General features: G+C 36.7%; 1 protein-coding gene across 1 annotated transcript in view; it reads right to left on the reverse strand.

Annotated features, from left to right (window-relative positions):
* Nucleotides 1-21,724, reverse strand: part of OTOGL (otogelin like) — a 194,270-nt gene that overhangs the window by 50,966 nt on the left and 121,580 nt on the right. The window contains exons 32-36 of the mRNA XM_036761187.1: nucleotides 19,679-19,846; nucleotides 17,138-17,416; nucleotides 9,010-9,127; nucleotides 2,270-2,349; nucleotides 687-746 (exon numbers count right to left, since the gene is read on the reverse strand). Coding sequence (XP_036617082.1) covers nucleotides 687-746; nucleotides 2,270-2,349; nucleotides 9,010-9,127; nucleotides 17,138-17,416; nucleotides 19,679-19,846 — 705 coding nt within the window. The remainder of the gene's footprint in view (nucleotides 1-686; nucleotides 747-2,269; nucleotides 2,350-9,009; nucleotides 9,128-17,137; nucleotides 17,417-19,678; nucleotides 19,847-21,724) is intronic.

The following is a 21,724-nucleotide window of genomic DNA, read 5'->3' on the forward strand; positions in this document are numbered from 1 at the left end:
TTTGTTCTAGTTATAGATTTCAGACGCCAGCTAGGAGGATATTGTCGATAATAACAGGCATCAAGTCACCCTTCAGATAACAGAGTTTCATTAATAAAATAGAAGCCAAATCTGAGGAAATGCTGCAGTTCTAGGCAAAGGAGAGGGGGCTTACAAGTATCAGAACTCTTAATGAAGATGAAATAATTAAAATTAGTAACAGATGCGAAGTCTGAGAGCACTATATAGAAACTGTAGATTTCAAGCCAGAACATACCCCAGACGCTATCTAATCGCACTTGACAGATGAGGAAACTCATTTTTCAAGTGAGTAAACTGAGGCCCAGAAATGTTAAGGGACTGACCCAAAATCACTCAGTGAAATCAAAGCAACATCCTCTGACTCCAAATTCAGGAATCTTTCCACTGTTCAACACACTAATCCCGTACCTTGTTTGACAATAATTACCCACATTTCTAAAGCACATTCACAAAGAATTTTCTACAAGTGACCTCTTGTAGTCTGGGCAGAGTAGCTTCTTTTAACAAGAAGTTTGTCAGCATCTTATTTTCTCATTATCAAAGTTAATGGGATAGTTGCAGGAAATGGTAAATGAGGTAGATGATGCAATGGTAGTTAATGAAACAACTGTTCCAAATCTAATGCTGCCCCACATAACTTGTAATGTTACTGCTGCCAGCAATACCTGTTTCCACTGGCTTGGGAGGCTTGACTATTACAGCTTCTGTAACTGGCACAGGTATGCCTATAAAGAAACAAAGATTGACTTTTTCAATCATATTTCTGTGAAATGAGGCTCACCACAATTCAAATAGTACAGAAGGTCTCGACCTTATTTGAGCATGGGGATCCCTTATGACTTCCAAAAACATCAATGAACCCAACATGAAGGTAGATGGACTACTAATATCCTCTAATTAAGAAAATAAGGGATGTGTCTATGAATATGATAATCTTTTAAATGAATTTATATTTTCAGCATAACAATTGCTATACATATTTGAAAACAGGAAGAAATATAGGAAGAAACTATTTTATAATAATAGCTCATATTTGTGTTGGCTGTCCCAAAAGTTTTAGTTCAGTTTTAAACTCTAATAGCTTAAAATTGCATTAAAACTTTTGGGACATTTTGCATCGTTGGTCAAAGTTTGCAAAGCATTTAATATATATATTATCTCATTTCACAAATTATCATCAGAGCTAGAGCTGGAAGGAACCCCAGAGGCCATGTAGTCTCATTTCTTCATTTTATAAATGAGAAAACTGAGGTACTTGTGGGTTTAAGTGATGTGCCCAAGATCATATAACCAGTGGTAATGTGGTTAGAGAGCTGGCCATGGATTCAGAAAGAACTGGGTTCAAGTCCTTCTCTGATTTATACTAGTAAATCACTTAATCTCTCGGTGTCCCCAGGCAGCTAAGACAATAAGCCGCAGAGAAGGTGCTGACCTTAATTAGTTTCTAATACTAATGAAATCACAGGTCCAGTCCCTATCTCTGCCCCCATATAAGTAATGGCAGAAGTGGATTTGAACCCAGGGCCTCCAAATTTGAAGCCAGTGCTCTTCTTCATGATAACTTTATGAAGTAGGCACTGTTATTCTACCCACTTAACAGGTGAAGAGAAAAAGGCTCAGAGAAGTTAAGAGATGTGTCCGGGGTTATAAAACTAGTACATTTCTGAAGCAAGATTTGAACCCAAATCTTCCTGACTTCAATCTAATCAATTAAATCTAATCTAAAACATTTATTAAGTACCTACACTGTGGTAGGTGCTGGGTATACAAAGATAATATTGAAACCATCCTTGCCTTCAAGGAGCTTCCATTCTATCAGAGGAAACAATGTGTACAAATACTTATAAAGAGATACAACCAAATCCAGTGCTCTCTGTTAAGCCACTCAGTATATAGAGGTATGATTTTTTATTGTACTGAGTCTTGTATCTATTTCAGAAGCTAAAGATCAGGCTGGCAAATCTTTATACATAGGATTCTTGAACCCATTACAGTAAACCTGAAGGCCCCCTGGGGTCCTTGGCTCCTGCATTCAGAGCCACTGGAAGCCAGGGTCTTAGGATCAAAATGTGCTTTAGGAGGAAGAAGTAGTGATGAGAAATTATGTAATGAACATGAACAAATATTGACCATGGAACCCGGGGAAAGGGATAAAACTATAACAGATGACTGATGACATGAAACATATTAGCCACTACATAGAAAAACACATAAAATTTCTACATAATAAAATAAAACACATACTTACAGTCTGCAGGATAAACACATTTAAGTGTGACTTCATCAAGGATCATGTTTTTAGGACAGTATGGCAAGCATCCTTCAACCCTTTAAATATATATATATAGGTATGAGAATCATTCTTGAAATAAGAAAAAATTGAATCATAAGGAGTGAAAAAAATATTTATTAAATATCTACTAAGTGAAACCACTGTAATATATTTAACTGAAGTATTATCTTCCAAAATTTCCTCTATGGCCTTAGTCATATTCTGATAACTATCATACTCCTCATGAAAATTGCATCTCATGTCCTCTAAATCACACACTAGTAAGTGGCAGAGACTATGCTGTATGACTTCAACAATGTTCTCAATATATTCCTGTCACAAAGTGTTATTTAAGGATTTTTTTATCACCTAATGATCTCAGTACGATTAAAAAAGAACTTGCTCACTTCTTAAAACAGTCCGTCAAAAAATGTTTGTTAAACCCTAAATACATTCCAGATTGGACTACAAAGGTAAAAGTCAATCTCTACTCTTGAGGAGTTTATATTCTATAGGAAGAAATAACACATGTAAGGAAATACAAAATGTATAAACAGTAAATACAATGTGATTGTAGGGGGAAGGGGATGCTTTGAAGGTTGAGCTTTGAAGGAAACAAAGTATCTCAGATTTGAAGAGGAAGATCATTCCAGGCATGAGGGATAGCCTAGTCAAAGGCAAAAATACAGGAGATACAAGGTTATGCATAGGAGTAGCAGGTAGGTTATTGAGGAAAGTGGTGTATACTATAACTGGAAAGGTGGTCTGGCCCCAATTGTGACGTGCTTCAGATGACAAAGAAAGGATTTTCTATTTTTCATAGAGACTACAGGAACTCTTAGAGCTTCTTAAGTCAGGAAAGTGACAGCTCAAACATGATTTTTAGGAATAGAAATTTGGCAGCTGTGTGGAAGATGAAGAAGTGAGAGACTAAAGATAGAGATATCAATTAGGAGGCTATTGCCATACCCAGGCTAGAAGTGATTAGGGACAGAACTAGGGTGATGACTGCGTGAGTGGAGAGAGGAGACAGATGTGAGAAATGTTGTGGAGGCTGAATTCTCAAAAACTGGCAAAACAAGGGGATGAATGAGACTGGGAAATCAAGGAAGACACAGATTGCAAAACTGTGTGATGGGAAAAATTGTGGGCCCTCAATAGAAATAGGGAGGTTTGGAAGAGAGGTGGAGTTAGGGGAAAATAGAATGAATTCTGTTTTGGACACATTTAGTGTAAAGTCATTCATACCGGCTATGTAACCCTGGGCAAGTCCCCTAACCTCTCAGTGCCCTAAGCAACTCTCTAAGACTACACACCTTGTAAAGTAGGTGGCAGTCTACATTGGGAGGGATGGTGTTTCCTTATGGGAAGTTGCCAATACCATTGAAACCATAGGTCTAATTGTTCCCCTCACTCCACCCCCAACAAAAAATAGGACATCTAATTGAAAACGTCCATTTGGTAGCTGATAATATGAGCCTTGAGCAGGAGAAAGACTAGGTCTGGATGTATAGATCTATATATTAACCTGGGATATAAATATCCAAATCTCTCCAAAGGTACAGTTTTTATTTCTATTCACTTTCTTCTCCTATAAAATGAGGGATGTCTACCATATGATTTCTAAGGCCTTTTAAAAGTGCAGCATTTTACAATTCAATAGTTAACTGATTAATTGGTTACAATGAAATTAGGCAGCATGAGGTAGAAAATTAAATACATCCAGTGTCAAAATCTAGGACCAAATCTACGCTCTGTTACTTATTAAGTATTCAGCTTTAAGAAAGCTGCCAGCCTTCATTTTCTTCATCGGTAAAATGAGAGAGTTAGACTAGATGGCTTCTGCCTGCATTGAGATCTATGATCCTAAGATCACCATTTGCCCAGAAACCAATGAGCCTATGATTCAGGCTAAAATTGCCACTAGGGGGCACTCGGCCCATAGGTGGAACTATTCTTGAAGGCGTAAAAGAAAAAGAAAATTAGGTTGGTTTCAGATTTTATCAGAATCTTTTTCCTCTGTCTTAGTTATTTGTGCCACTTAAGCATTTTCTTTTGGAAATGACCAGGATGACCAATTAAATAAACTGCTTGTTTCACAACTTTTATTTGGACTGTGTATTATGTTCCCCACTATATTTCATTCAGGTCCTGCCAACCCCACAAATGAGAGGGGGGAAAAACCAATCTTCTACATAGTAGACAAAGAATGGAGCCCACTCACTATCATTGGGTCTTGATGACAATTTATTTTTTAATAAATGTCCAAGGACTTTGTTTCATGAAAAGATGAATATGTTCCCAAATGCTCAGTCAGGAGAGGACCAATTCTTGCTCATTGGTTCCGTGATAAACTTTGGGTTAATTCTGAGTGGTAAAATATCTTGTAAAATACCAGCCTAGCCAAAGAGAGGTTCATCCCTAGCAGTCTGTCCACCACATGATGAAATTTTTGGTCACAATTCATGAATCCATCTACGAAGGTAGATATATTGCAATCTGCAGACCTGAAGGGAAGTACCCATAGTTATGAAGCCCATATCTTTTCAAATATTAAAATATTAATTAATTAGTTCAATAATGGGCAAGGCAGCCAGGTGGTGCAATGGATAGAGCACTGGTCCTATACGCAGGAAGATATGAGTTCAACTACAGCTTCGGATACTTCCTAGCTATGTGTCCCTAGGTAAGGCACTTAACCTCTTTTTGCCTCAGTTTCCTTAGCTGTAAAATGGAGATAATAACAGTGCTTACCCTGCAGAGTTATGAGGATCCAATGAGATAATTGTAAAAAGCACTTATTAGCCCAGTGTTTGGCATATGGCAGATTCAAATGTTTAGTAGGAATAAATGTTTGCCCTTTCTTTCCCTTCTCAGTTAACATTTGTTAAACAATGGCCATGTACAACATACTGAACTGGAGTAGATAGAAGCAATGTTCCATTTATTTTTACCCCACTATTTCCCAGTAAAATTGACTTTATCTTTCTAAGATGAACATTTGAAATTATACCTATACCTATTTTCAGTCCAATTATACATTAGCTATCATAGTGATATTTAGTAGTCCTTTAAAGAAATTGTTGTATCTATAAATATCTGTGTGTCTTCATAGAGGTGTTGTACAGACATACATACATGCATCCATATGAAAACCCATACCTGTATTTTCATCTGGGAAGAAAATTCTCCATGAGGAAACTCCTTTCTCCAATGCACAATGGCATCTGCTCTGTCACTTACAATCTTATTACAGAGTTGTTTGTGGTACTCTGTGCCCACGGTCACAAAGCCAGAATGTAAGAGCTAGAACTAGAACCCATGATCTACAAAGCAACTCTTTATTCACTACTTCAAAGCTACTTCTTCAAAAATATATCTAGATATACCTATAACAAATATATATTCTATATATGTATGTGTGTGTGTGAGTGTATAATGATATGCCTTCTTTATGGTGACTCTGTATATAGCAAGAATGTCAACATTGATGCGGTTTGCTTCGTCTAGGAAATTGTTGGTCATTACAGATCTCACTTTAATAAGAAGAATAACTAGCAGTTACATAGTGCTTTGATGTTTGCAAAGAACCTTACAAATATTATTCCACTTTATCCTCATAACAACCCTGGCAGGTAGGTGTGGCTTGCCTAGGGTCACATAGCTACTTAGTGTCTAAAGCTGTATTTGAACTGGCATCTTCCTGACTCCAAATTCAGCACTCTACCCACTGTCTAACTAGCTGCCCTAGTTACAGTACTAGCAGAAAATACTTAAAGAAGCTCTAAAAACTGTCCATTCCCCTTTAGATGGCTGTACCACAGTTATTACAAAAGTGAGAAGGGGTTGCATAGGAGTGCAATATTAATAATAATTAATAATATTAATAATCATTGATAAGTCAGAACTTAGGGAGCAGCTAGGTGTCACAGTGGATAGAGCGCTGGTCTTGGAGTCAGGAGGACCTGAGTTCAAATTTGGCCTCAGACACAACACTTACTAGCTGTGTGACCCTGGGCAAATCACTTAACCCCAATTGCCTTACACACACAAAAAAAGTCAGAATTTATACTTTTCTGGTATGGCCCAGAAAATTGCATGATATAAAAATTACATGATATAAAATTACATGATACATATTATATGTTACATGATATAAAATATCTATTTTACATGAATAAAATATGTTATATTTGTAATATGATTGCATGATATTATATTATATAAATTATTACATGATATAAAATACGTTGTATTTGTAATATTATATTACCCATATCATTTTACATGGTATCATGATGCACTGGCACCGTTCAAGTGAGAGGACATAGGATGACCAACGCTTCTTGCCCATGAAGGACATCTTGCTCGAGTGTAGTTTGGTGGTGGTAGATGTTGAGGAATGAGGGTTGGAATAGTCTGAGCCTATGAATTCATTAGGGTAGGGAACTTCTGGTGTGGACTTTTCCTCCCACAATGCAGAGCAGCAATCTGTCTGTGATGTATCATCCTATAGATGATAAATTCAGAACCCCTATAGGGGTTCTGAGGCAATCAGTGACTTGCTCAAGGTCACATAGCTATTATGTGTCAGGACCAGGACCTCACCCTAGATCTTCTTGAATCAAATTAGCTCTCTATCAATTATTTCTTTCTACAAGTATTATTATCCCCATTTTTCTTCTTCTGCTGCTTTTTTCTATAAAGAATCACAGAATCTGAGCACTGAAGGGAATACTCTAGCCTAATCCTTGGATTAATCATGAATCTTCTCTACAACATCCTGGGTAAGTGGTCAGCCAAATTCCACCTGAAGTCCTTTGGTGCTGTGGAACTGAAGACTCTTGTGAGGGCCATTTTACTTTATAAATCTTTGTTAGTTCTTCTTTATATTAACTGTTGTGCAAGCCTCAAAAACTATACAGATCATTGTTACTATTGTTGATTACTTAGTTATTCTCATCTTTTTAATGGAGTTTGGATAGAAATAGTAAAGACAAGTTGCAGTCTCAATATTATTCTTTTACGTATCTAACATAGTTCCCTTCAGTTATTTGAAGGGGTTTCATTTGGGAGATTGGTTAAATGCGTAACAGAGGACCACAGCAGGAGCATTGGGTGGAAATTTAATTGAAGCATATTTTATCTTCCTGCAATGAAAAAGCTGCACGCAATTAGACTTGTACAAACATGAATATGCTTGACTTGGGAAGGGTTAGATTTCCTGACCCTGGAAATTTTCAAGTCGAGGCTGAATGACTTTTTCTCGGGCATTTTGCAGATGGAATACAATGTATTTATAAAGTGTATAAGCGTATAAGCTATACATTGTACTAATACATTGTATGTTGTCTACAATGTATAGATACAATGTATCTGTGCAATATTTGGTAAATACACTGTATCCATACAGTGTACACGCTCTGCATTGCATCTATATAGTGTGTGGTGCCTATAAGTTATAAATAAAATGTATCTGTACAATATTTGGGAGATATAATGTATCTATACAATGTTACTATACATTGTATCTATATAGTTGACAGTACTGGCAATGTATATATAATACATCTTTGTAACATTTTGTAGATACATTGTATCTATACAGTGTTTATTGCCTATGTATACAATGTATATTTGTGGTGTTTTGTGGATACATTCTATCTATGCAATGTATGTAGATGCCTTGTATAGCACTACATATCTACAATGTATAGTGCTGTGCTTTGTGTACATATCTGATATACACAATACTTATAATATATGATGTTTAGATACAATGTATACCATATTCAATGTATAGATATACTGTTTGGTATATATACAATGTATTGATCCAATATATAGTAGTGTGCCTTATATATCTAGAACCATATATCATATAACTATTCATATAATACATAGTACTATGTATACAAGGTACAGTACTATATATTGTATCTATGTTATAGTATTTATACTATGTATAATACTATAATACACTATATTGTCTCTGGCTATCATACTTTAAGAAGGAAATAAACAATCTATAGCTGGTGGCAGAGGGTACTAGAACCCAGAAACCATGTTTATGGTTAACAATGGAAGTTGCTGTGAATGCTTAGCTTAGTAAGGGGAAGACAAACTAGCTGCCCTCATATACTTGCAGATCTATTCCATGGATGAAGGAGCACGTTTCTTCTTCATAAATTCAAAGGTTAGAACTAGGACCAGTGGGTAGAAATTGTAGGGTGAACGATTGTAGTGTATTATAAAGATGAAGATTCTAAAGATTAGAGAAGCTTTAAAATGGAATTGCCTTCTTGCGGAGTACAGTGGAAAGAATTCTGAAGTTAGAATCTGGCATAGAACCTGAGCTTGAATCCTGGCTTTGTAACTTAATTACCTGTGTGACCTTGGGCAAGTCACTTAAACTCTGTGAAACTTTAAATAAAGGGGTTGAACTAAATGACCTCTAAGGTCCCTTGTTCCCTATCCAATATATCATGTAGTATTCAAGAAAAGGCTAAATAACCTCTTGTCAGGGCTGTTGTAAAAGGTATTCCTCTATTAGGCGAGGGTAAATTTTCTCCAATTTTTCTTCAAGTGCTTTAAGTCTTAAGTTTTCTTACATCCAATATTTAAAGCAACATTTTTAGCTTCTAAACTTAGTATTAACTGAAGTTACAATTTATGTATCATATAAATTGACTATCAAACTAGCAAATGCTACTTACGGTGGAAGAAATTTACATGCAAGTGCATCAGGATCACTACAAGTTTTAAAACATGGAGTAGCACATGGTTCATATCGCCACTCACACATCCTTCTATAGGGTACTGCTGCTGGAATTTCTGGGAAAGTAAAAAGCAAAAACAAAAGATGTTAAACTATATATTTTAAAGAATTTATATCTTGAAAAATGACAGTATGAAGTAGAGTTCTAGAGTCTCAAGAGTCCTTGGATATCAATTACTTGGAATTTAAAAGCATAGAGATAAAGGGTATCAAGTCTATAGTGATCAAAAGAATGCAGTCAAGTTTAGTTATGTATGCCAGGAGTTATGATTCCCAGCAGGATTTTTGTTCTTTTGAATTCCTGTGTGGTTTGTATATTGCTGGGATTTATATTATAGGTTGTCCAGAGTTGTTTTGTAGCAATAAAAGATATTCATGTTGAATGCTTATTCATCCATTGCCCAATATCCAAAAAACTACATGTGATACCAGTTTTTACTGTCTGACAGCAGCACATTTTCTCTTGATGAAGGTGGAATCCTTCAAAAGCTAAGTAATCATAGGCAATACTATTCCACTCTCGAGTAAGACTGGTACACAACTGAAGTTGTCCCCTTCCCTAAAATCTGAGTAACATCTAAGCTTAAGATTTCTTCTTTGTAGCCAATTCAAGAATTTTAAGTCAGAAAACTAGTTTCCTGAAATTCATATGCTGTGTGAATTTCTTTCTACTTTCAAATACGAATTAGAAGTCCCTGAACTTTTGTGTTTCTGACAGTTTGCAGGATCCCAACATGATGGTAAGATCCTCCAGTATTTCTGATTCTCTCTCTCTCTCTCTCTCTCTCTCTCTCTCTCTCTCTCTCTCTCTCTCTGTATATATATATATATATATATATATATATATATATATATATATATATATATGAAGTAGAACCTGTGATTTCATTGATAGAACTTACAGTAAGAAACTCCCTCTACCAATGTGTTAGGTACTCTTCCTGCCAGGTATAGTCCTTAAGAGTTATCTAGGGTACTGGGGTAAAAATAACTTGTTATACAAGTTATACAAACAATATATGTCATATGTAGGGCTTTAATTCAACCTTTCCTGGCTCTGAGCTAGCTCCCTGTCTACATCATGCTATCTCTCACAGAGGACAAATAATTCATCACTAAACTCCAAGCAACTAGTGACAAGCCTTTCCTGGCTTAGACAGGCTAGTCCTCAGAAAGAAGATATAGTCTATTGACAGCACTACATGTGAAGTCATGTCTACATTTTGTATATGTTGTCTCCCACCTTCCCCATCCTTTTAGAAAGAAAGCTCCTTGAGGGGAAGACTGCTTCTTATTGTCTCTATAACTCTAGTGTCTAGCACAGTCTTGGCATATAGTGTGGTCTTAAAATTTTTTTGGTGTTTGACTAATTGATATCCAGCATGGTAGAACCTGCCTGAGCTTATATTCTATCTGGCATAGACATCCAAAAATCCAGTGTCACCTCCACATCGCTATGAGTCATTGTGGCAGGACTTTTTGGAAAGTTTAGGTGCTCATCATGAGCAAAATGAGCAGAACCAAGAGAACATTATATTCAGTAATAGCAATATTGTTTTAAGAATGACTTTGAGTGAATAAGTTATTTTGACAATTATAAATACCCAAATTAACTATAAAGGACATATGAAGAAAGACACTATCTGCATGCAGAGAAAGAACTGATAATTAGAAGTATATACAGAATAATTTTACTTATATACATATATGGCTGTGTCTAATGGTGGCCATCTCTGGATGGGAGTGAAGAAAAAATTTACATGATAATTTTGTTGTATATTTGAAAGGAATCGCAAGTTGTACATAGTAGATTTTCAGTTCCATATGCAATCATCTTTTTTATTGTACTTTGTTACAGAAATGCTTTTTTATCCCACAAATTAGAAATAAAATAAATTAAAATAAAGTTTAGGTGCCCTACATATATAAGATCTGGGTTCAAGTCTAACTTCTAACAAATATTGGCTATTACTCCAGACAAACCACTTACCTTCTGAGTACTCTAGGGAGCTTTTAAGATGAGAAGAAAAAAACAAGATGCCAACCAGCACTGACAGAAGGAGTACCCTTATCTAGGAATTCCTTATGGCAATGAAATTATAGGTCCAGTTCCTGTCCAAATGACCTAACATGAGGTCCTAGTCAGTGAACCTCTATCATTGCATGTTGCTGAAACTAGAATAGCTTTTATTATCAATGGCATCCATAGTATACAGGCATAGGGTACTTATCAATAGGATGAATAGAACACAGAAAATATGTGCTCCACAATATGTTAAAAGTCATTGGCTATATTACACATGCTACATGTTGGGGGTTCAAATACAAAGGCAATACATTCTTCTGGGAGAGGGGAGAGATAAAACATGTTTACTCATGTACCAAAAAATAATGAAATAGTGATAGCTTGTAAATAGCCATTGACATAATCAGAAAGACCTCATGAAAAAGGTGACTCTTACACCAAATCTTGAAGGGAGTTAGGGGTTCCAAAACATTTTCTATGTGTGTGAACTTCGTCCTTTAGAACGTGACTCCTTGAGAGCAGTGACTATCTCACTCTTCTGTTTTTCTTGCCCAATGCTTTGCATGTAGTAAATGCTTAATTTAAACATTCTAAGAGGCAGAATTGACATAGAAGTACCTTCTATCCAGAAGAACCATGATTGAATACTACATTCACTAAAGTGTTCACAAATGGCTGTAAGAAAGTTCATTCTAGAAGCATCACATACATCAGCAAAGACACTTTTTACAAGTTTTTTCTCAGGAGGCTAGTCACAAAAGTAGTTGATGCCATCATACATTCTCCATTCAAGATTACAAGGGTCACCCAAGTGGATATTGTTGAAAACTGTGCAAAGTACAGTTGGCTCCTTCCCATATCATTGTAAGTGGTTATCAGAAAAGCCTCTTAGAAAGTTACATGTTCACAGCCCTAAGAATCAGTGTTCAAAGCATTCACAATGTTAAAAGAAACTGATAAGAACAAGATGATGTGTAGTAAGAATTTTCAAGGGAAAGAAGAGGGGTTGATTTGTTCTACATGGCCCCAGAAGGCAGACCCGAAAGCAATGGGCAGAAATCACAAGAAAGAGGATTAAGCTTTGCATGAGGAAAACTTCTTAACAATTATGGTAGTATAAAAGCGGAATGAGCTACATCAGGAAATAGAAGATTTCCCCTTACTTGGAGGTCTTTGAGTAGATAATGTAAAACCAGTTGTTGGGAATGGCATAAAATATTTTCTTTTCTGGCCTGAGTTGGAGTGCATGGCCTCTGACATTCCCTTCACCCTCAAGATTCTGTAAAGATGTCAATAGTTTTACTTAGCTGTTGTCTATGGAACTAAAGGATTGTAGGACCTAGAGATTTTCCTTGTGTCTCTAGCTGCCACATATTAAAAAATTTTTGTTGTTGTTGAGTCATCTCAGTTATGGATGACTCTTCATGACCCTATTTGGGATTTTCTTGGCAAAGAAAACCATTTGCCATTTCCTTCTCCAACTCTTTTTACAGATGAGGAAACTGAGGCAAGCAAGGTTAAGTGATTTGCCCAGGGTCACACAGCAAGGAAATGTCTGAGGTCACATTCGAACTCATGTCTTCCTGACTCCAGGCCCAATACTCTATGCCATGTAGCTACTAAATCACTCGGATGCTCAAAATGTAACTTTCAAAGATCTCTCATTTTCTTGGTGTGGGGAGTTCCTCCAACAAGGGGGATTGCATCCACTCTTACTTCAGTTTGTCTTCAGAAGTTATTATGTCTAAAAACATATGACCCTGCAGGCAAACTGGTGCTGAGCCCCCGAATTTAACTGACTTGTGCCCAGACTCCTTGGAATATACTTTAAGCCTTTTTACCTTCTTAGGACTTGAATTTGTTTTCCACTGGTATAGACTTTAAGCACTGAGGGTTACCCTATCCCATGATAAGGCACTAGGAGTAGAACTTTCATGATAGACTTTTAAGGGAAAAAAAGTGAAGATATGCCATATCTAATTAAACTTGTGTGTGAATAATCCACATATGGCTGGTGGACTATGACCATTTTACTAATAGGAAAGGGATAGAGTGACTTCATTGGTATAAGGAACTTCTGAACAAGGAGACTCTCTACCAATGCAGATTACCTTGCTAATAATAATAATTATTATTATTCTAATTATTCTAATTCTATTATTGCTAACAGGCCTTTAAGATTAGCAAAACATATCACTTATCTCACTGGATCCTCAAAATAACTTTATGAATGAGATGTTTCCTCATTTTACAAAAGAGGAAACTGAGGCTAAGAAAACTAAGTGACTTGTTCAGGGTCATACAACCATTATGTATAAGAAGCAAAGTCTCTGTCAGTTCTTCTTAGCTCTGAGGCCAGTTCTTTGTCCAGACTGCCTAACTGGAAGGTGCAATTGTGAGGACCACAAGTGCTTTGTTAAAAAGACACTTAAGCAATTCCTATGTGCAGTATTTGCAGACCATCAATCCTTTGTCAGCCTTGCTGGAGGAAAGTCTTTGCAAAGCATGGGCTTGTCTAATGATTTCAGCATGCAGAGTTGGCAGGCCTACTATGGATGCCTAAGTATCTCTTGTGAAATGGCATTCCAAATCAGGGTCAGTACTTGAGTTGGGGATTTCTATCACCTGTGGAATCTTCTGTGGTTGTGCTTGTGTGATTTTGTCCTTCATTCTTGAAGAGGATGATGACATCAGGGAGATGATGACATGACTTGCAATTGATTTTGATTTGAGTGAGAGAGGGCTGTGCAAGGTCACCAGCCTCACTTTCTCCCCCGGAGGCACCTGGGCCAGATATCGATCAGGACAACAGGAGATGGCCCCCGTGGAATCTTCTAATGTTTTATGGAGACATTGTCTTATAGAATTCTAGACATGGCTCTTGTATTTGGATGCTGTAAGGGTAAGATTTCAGTAAGGCTTCCATGATGTCAATATGTCAGATCTATCCAAGTATGTAAAGAGAAATGAGAAACTGTCATTTCTAATGTCACCCTCATCAATGTAGTCAGGCAAGAAGCATTTATTAAATGCTTATAGCAGCCATTGTCAGACACACTGTAACTTGACTCTTACACAGTGATGTCATTTTGGTCCTCTTCAAGAATGAAGGACAACAACCAACCAGAGCATGCAAGGCACTGTGCCAAGTTCTAAGGATATAAAGACAAAAAAAATGGTTCCTGTCCTCAAGGAGCTTACATTTTAATGAAGATTGCAAAATGTAAATAACTAGTTATATACAAGATACAGACATAATAGATGGAAGGTAACCTGAGAGGAGAAGGTATTAGCAGCTAGAGGGATAGGGAAAGACTTGACCTGAGTCTTAAAGGAAGCCAGGGAAAACAAGAGGCCAAAGCCAAGAGGTGGGGAAGGGGGAAGGGGTGCAGAGTATTCCAGGCATGGAGGACAAACCAGTGCAAAGGCACAGGTAGTGGTCTGCCATGTTTGAGGAGCTGCCAGTAAATGACTGTGGCTAGAGAAAGTGGAAAAGATAAGGGTGTACAAAGTCTGGAATAGTAGGAAGGAACCAGATTATGAAAGGCTAAATGCCAAATAACCACTATTCACCCTACTCATGATAAGTTTAGTACAATCTATGATGTGTCTACCACACAAAGAGAAACACAGTTTGAAGCCTTCCTATGGGGACTCAATTTCCACCATGTGCTTGTCTGCTTGCTGGTTTGTCTTCTTCCCTTACATAAGACAAAGAGGGTTTAGCCATTTCAACTCCTGGTGGGAAAAGGCTTTCCCTGAAATTAGACTTGTTGGCACATCCACATTCTCTGGAATGTCAGGCAGTTAGCTATTCATTCCTGAATCTGTAATAGTACATTCAAGTGAACAAAAATAACAGTTCCTTACAATGTTGGAAGAAGTTTTAGTTGCAAAATTCCAAGAAGGTGTCGAGATACCAGTAGTTCAGATGGTAGTCTATCCATGCCTTTTCATCCTGGCTGACTCCTGTCTGTGCCCTCCCATAAGTCTCCTATGGAGAGTATAACCAACCCACTGGATATCTTCTTCTAGGTCTTTCAACATTTCATCAAGGCCTGCTCGACATTTGGGTAGATGTTCCTCTGTTATGCCTCCCACTTGCTTCATAATAACCCTATCTACTTCATTTTCCAACACATTTCTTGAATGACAATTTTAACATCACTTCTCATGCATGTCATTACTAGTCAAACACACCATTACTGGTCATCAGCTAGCATTACACCATCTAGATCTTCTTTATGCCTATTGGACCTTTATTAACTGCCCTTTGACAATTTCATTGTTACCTTCAACTTTGATTCTTCGGGGACTGTAGTGAGTCCAGAATGTGTGTAAATCAAGGTACTGTGCTGCTCCAGAAAATATGGCTTTTGTTTCAGGAAATAGATTAGGGTTGTTTAAAGTCCTGTTCAGTTTACCAGATACAAACTCTCTCTTGCTCCTATTCAATTCTGAACCTGGTTCATTGTTCAGCTGCAGTGTCTATTAAAAGTATATGTACTGATAGATTAACTCAATGGGCTATCAATTCATCTGTACACCTTCATAAGAGACATTCTTAATTTGCTTCTTTTCATCCTGTTTGGACTGGCAGATTGGACTCTTCTGAGTGATCGTGAATTTTATTATGGAGATTGCAGTGGTTTGGGGCTAGCTGTAAAGAGCCCAATGTTGGGAGACAGAATGTCTCACCAGGCAGTATGGCAGACTGGGAAAGCACTGGCTATGGAGACAGATTGACATAGCTTCATATCCTTTCTCTGTCACTGACCCATCCTGTGATTTAGACGTAACCTCAGTGTCGGTTTTCTCATCTTTAAAGGGAGGGGTTTGAACATCATGGCATCTAAACTCCCTTGAAGCTCTAAATCTATGATCCGTCTTCCCTCTGAACTCTTGTCTGGACATCTTTCAGGATGACACAGAATTTCCTTTGTGAGCATACATCTCCCTATTTAAAGTTTCACTTGTGATTCAGAATCAGAAAAATGTGAAATCGTTTTCTGTGTTGCATCTGCTAAGGACTGCATATAATTTTAACATATGCATGGCAGAAAATTGGTTGGAGGTTGTATTTTGCTCTCTCAAGTCAAATGTTTTTTTTTTTAAATCAATAAACACTAATTGCCTCAGGTTTTTGTTTCCTTGCCACTGTTGAGTCAGTTGCTGTGAAAATGGGGTCTCCTGCAGAAAAATGATTGTGAAAGCCTCCCTATTCTCATATTATCATCAAAGATACTGTTAATATATGTGTAAATCATTCTATTTTCTACATATGAGAAAATAGGTATATGTGTCACAAGTGGCCAATGTTTTCTGCATCATCTTTTTTTCCTGTATTTAATACCATTCACATTTTTCCTCCTAATTATTTGTTTTCTTCCCCTCCTTCCAATTTATTATGGATGGCTCCCTCCTCCCCTTTTCAGAAATGCATAGATAACATCCACGTGAAGCATCCAATCTGGATGAAGGAAGAAGTGAACAGAACCCTGTTCATGCCTACTCATAGAATGGGTATAGGCTTATGACAAAGTCCAACATTACTGACATATAGGAATCAACATAGCTGTGAGAATCCCATAGGAGTCTTTACAAAGTTGAGGACCATAACTTATAGGATCAGTCAGTCAATAAACATCCATTAGGCACCTACTGTGTGCCAGGCACTGTGTTAAGCACTGGGGAGAGAAAGAATGATTGAAAAAAAAAACCAAGACAGTCCCAGCTCTCAAGAAGGCTAAATGGGGAGATAGTTTTGCACAGTAGAGGGCTGGGCCTAGAGTTAGGAAGATCTGAGTTCAAATCCAGCTAAAGACACTTAGTAGCTGTGTGACCCTGGGAAATTCACTTAACCTTGATTTCCCTTAGTTTCTTCATCTATAAAATGGGGATAATAACAGCATTTCCCTCCCAGGTTTTTGTCAGGCTTAGCACAGTACCTGGCACATAGTAGGTGCTTAACAAATGTTTGTTATTATTATTCCTGTTAGAATAGAATTAGTTCAGTATTTTCTGAGGACACAAAGCATACCTTCCATAATAAAGCTACTGGCATGCTTAAAATCTTCAGAGTCATCATATTTGGAGACTTTGACAGTGGAATCAGTGAAGATGATGAAAAACCCCTTCTTGCTGTGTAGTTCAAATGCACTATAACCGGGAATCCAGAGGCCCTGGTGGTGGAAAAATGTGGCATTTCGGCGAAAACCAGAGTTTGCCTCCCACCGTTCCAAGCTAATGGTGTCATCCTCGTGGACAAAGAGAAAGTAGTTTGGCCTTTCAGCAGATTCTAAGGAAACCAGTGACAAAGCTGCAAAACAGAAAGAAAAGGAAAGACAATCAGCTCTGTTTCCCAAGAAGATGATAAGCTCATTAACAATGGACACATAACTGGGCTGCTAAAATTATATCCTCCCTCTCCCCTTCCCCCAAATTACACTGTCATCAGAAATAAAATTTTTATATACAGGATTTTTTCTTCCTTGGATTTGCTTGGGATATAGAACTAGGAGTGGTAGAGCTGGATCAAAGGACAGGCAGAATTCAGTAACTGGTATGTGATTCCAAATTGCTTTCCAGAATGGTTGTACCTATTCACAGGTCCACCAGCAGCTGCCTCAGTGTGCCTTATAGTGCTGTATAATGTAATAGATGGAGAATCAAATGATCTGGGTTCAAATCCCAGATCTTCTTAAATTAGGCAAATTGCTTCATTTCTGTAAGATTCACTTTCCTTAATTGTGAAATGTAGAAATAGGTTAGGTTATTGCTAAGCCCTTGTAGCTTTTGATAACTCCAAAGACTAGAGAAACACTTTTATTGTCACTCTGGAAAATAGAGGGGTTTTTTGATTGTCAAAATGTCTAAAAGGTCTTAGATGGATTTTAATGGGCTTTTCTACCATTAATAAATCTAGAAATATCATTATGCTAGGAACCTATGTTGTCTCCCCCATTAGATTGGTAAGCTCCATCAGGGCAGGGACTATCTTTTCCTTCTTTTTGTATTCCCAGCTCTTAGTACAGAGCCTGACACATAGTGAGCACTTAATAAATGTTGATTGATTGATCAATTAGAAAAATATACAAGAGTAGTTAATGCCTATTGAGGCATCTATATAGACTACTTTGCAATAGAAGATGTGCATCACTGCATGAAAACCAGAGAAAGACTAAATTAAAAGGCACAAAAGAGGAGAGAAAAGAAATATAGTCATGTTTACTGAATTAAAGAAAAAACTCAATTTGCCCTATTTTCTATTTTTGACATCAAATCATCAGTAGATTAACTGAATTCACAGATACTTTTAAATTATTCTTTGTTTCCCTAATTTATGAGTCATAGATAAAAGAGAGGTCTTTTTCAGTGTCAATACAGGGTGGTCCTAAAGTCTGGACACATAGGCAAAAATGTATATTTTCAAGAAATGAAATGAATGAAATTCTCAACAATGTTTTATTTAATTGGAATGTTAACAAATAACATCTTCAGTATGATTTCCATCATTTGTGATGCGAAGGTTGATGGGCTTTGCAAGATTCACATGAATTCGATGCAATAACTCCGCATTGCCATCAATTTTAGCACATTCGCTCTTTATGCATTCAATCAAGTTTGTTGCATCTGTCATTTTCGTTGAACACACCTTCTCCTTTAGCAGAAAAAGAAGTCAAGGGGGCTAAGCAAATATTTCAAAATATGCATTTTTTCATATGTGTCCAGACTTTAAGGACACCCTATATACGAGTTCTTATTGCTTTTGTTTAGGGGTTACATATGCCATTTGAGCGATGTCTTGAAAATATGAATTGATATTAGCTATTAAAAGGGGATCTCCCTACAATCCAATATTAAAATTCCAGATTATGAGAACAGATTGTCTCAATGAAACTTTTGAATCTAGAGTATCTCTAGGTTCCATCTCTCAATATTCAAACTTTTTATTTTCAATTCACATTCAAGTTAGTATCTATTTTCTTGTCCTTTCATCTTAAAAAATAGTTGGAAGAAGGTCTTTTTCTTCCTGAGAATGCAAAATGTGTCTCTGGAAAATAAGGGTGTTGTGTGATAATTTTATGATATGGTTTATTTTAGAAAAAAAGAATCTATATTAACTAATATATTTATACTAATTTAAACAGAAAGCATTTATTAAGTGCTTACAATGTTAGATGTTAAGGATATGAAGACAGAACAAAACAATTCCTGCCCTCAAGTAATTAACATTCCACTGAAAAGAGAGAAACCCTATTATCTAGAGACATCTAGGTTGCAGTGCATAGAGCCTTGGGTCTCAAGTCAGGAAGATTTAAGTTCAAATCTAACCTAAGATATTTACTATGTATGAATTTGGGAAAATCACTGTCTGCTTCATTTTATTTGACTATAAAACACGAATAAGAATAGCACCTAATTTACAAGGTTGTTGTGAGGATTAAATAAGACAGTATTTGAAAAATGTTTAGCACAGTAGTATCTGACTTAGTAGACATTTAATAAATGCATTTTCTTTCCCATTTATTAATATCCATGTAAAAAAAAGATCTTTTTTTAAAGTAGAAAACACACTCACTTGATTTTTTTTCTCTGAAAAGTCCTGGAGTTATCATAAAACTAAAAAACACAAAATCATGTGGACTAGTTCTTTTTAAAGGGAAGATTTTTCTACTGGTAATATTTGCTCCAAGAACTGTGCCAGTGCTTCCATAGCTAGCCAATATATATGGTCCTTCTCCAAGCCCTGGTAAAATAACCATGAGAAAAGGGTAAATTTTCACAAATGATTTCACTTATTTCTATCATTCCACTAAATATATTGTTAATGAGCTTTTTTAAAAAAGATACAGAACTATACTTTATATAATAGTGTTTTGGCTGTAACAAATTAAATTCACTGTTAAAAATATAACATTTACCTTGAATAAAAATAGTTGAACTTCATTCCAAAGCTAATGTGATCCAAATTGGGAAAAGTAGAGTTAAATGGCTTGTGAATTTCTCTGGGCATGTTTCCTCATCTTTAAAATCAAGGGATTGCAGAAGGTGATATCTAAGGTCTCTTATAGCCATGACATGCTTTGATTCTGTCATTCTAAATGTGGCAGGGACATTGTTGACACCTATGGTCTAGAACACTGAGGATTTGAGAAACTTGCCCAAGGACACACAGCCAGTATGTGCCAGACGCAGGTCTTGAACCCAGGTCTTCTTGGCTTGGAGATTTGTTCTCTATACGCTATAGGCACTTCTATACTATAGGCACTTCTTAAAGAGCTGCAGTAATGTCCAGAGACATGTATGTTCCAGCATCTTCATAGTTTCCCAAAATTCATCTCTCTTTCAACTCTGTGTTTTTCAGTGAAAATAATTCTAGGTGAGGATATTATACAAAGTAACTCCAAGGTCCTCTCCTTCCCCCCCATACAATCTCTTCCCATTCATATAATCCAAACGTTTATCCATTCATATAATTCAAAAAGTAACACTTGGTGCTCTAAACTCTAGTTTACTTGGAAATCATTCCAAAAACTGAACAATCTCTTTTTTTAGGAGGCCCAATCAGCTAGCTAGCATAGTAGATGGATTGCTGGACTTATACTAAAGAAGACAAAATCAAATTCTTGAGATATTGAAAAGGCTTTTGTTTGTTTAGTTTTTTGTTTGTTAAAGGCTTGGGGGCAGGACTCTTTTTTGTTTTTGTTATAACACTCCTAAATTTTGTGAGAAGTCTCACCATACTAGTCACCCATTTAAAGATAAAGGTCATCTGTAATGTCACGCCTCACAGAAGTCTTAATAATACAGAATGTCTATTTAATATTACAGCTACCCACAAAGCCATGCCCAAGGTTATTGTACATGACAGAGGCTGAGTAGCACAAAAAAGTAATCATGAATTCAACCACCTATTTTCTATTTTTAGGGGTGGATCTGAGGCCAGCATCCCGTAAGTTCAGGTTTGATGTTGGGGTGAAATGAGGCACGGGTAGGTCAGTTCCCCTTTCTATGTTGTCTTCTTCCATTAGAATGTAAACTCTTAAGGTAAGGACTTTCTTTTCGCGTTGGTTTGAATCACCAGTTTGAGCATGGTACCTGGAATTCATCAGATAATAAATGTTTGATTCATTTCTTCTTTGCTTTAGTCTCTGAGGAAGAATTGAATTATATCCTGTATAAGGGCAAACCCTCTGCCTGCTCTCATGTAAGATTTTGCCCCCTGGATCACTGGCTCCCTTCTTCTCATCTTTAATTTATCCTTATCCACTAGATCATTTCATGCCACTTACAAATTTTCCCAGGCCTCCTTTATCCATAAAAAACAAACACAAAAAAATTGTTTTGGCCCTGCCATCTCTCAAAATATTATCATATAACTTTCTTTTATCCTTCATAACAAAACTCCTATAAAATGTTGTTCTTGCTGCCTTTATTTTCCCAGTTAGCCCTCACTTCTCAGTCCCTTATTTTCTGACTTCCAAATCCCTTGCTTAGCTAAAAATTTTCTCCCCAGAGCTTCTAATAATCCCTTAAATGCAAATTCAATGGGATTTCTCTCAGTCCTCATTCTATGTGACCACTATGCACCTCTTGACATCATTTACCACCCTGGCTCTTAGAT

This window comes from Trichosurus vulpecula, chromosome 5 (assembly GCF_011100635.1).
Source record: "Trichosurus vulpecula isolate mTriVul1 chromosome 5, mTriVul1.pri, whole genome shotgun sequence".
In the NCBI taxonomy this organism is placed as follows: domain Eukaryota; kingdom Metazoa; phylum Chordata; class Mammalia; order Diprotodontia; family Phalangeridae; genus Trichosurus; species Trichosurus vulpecula.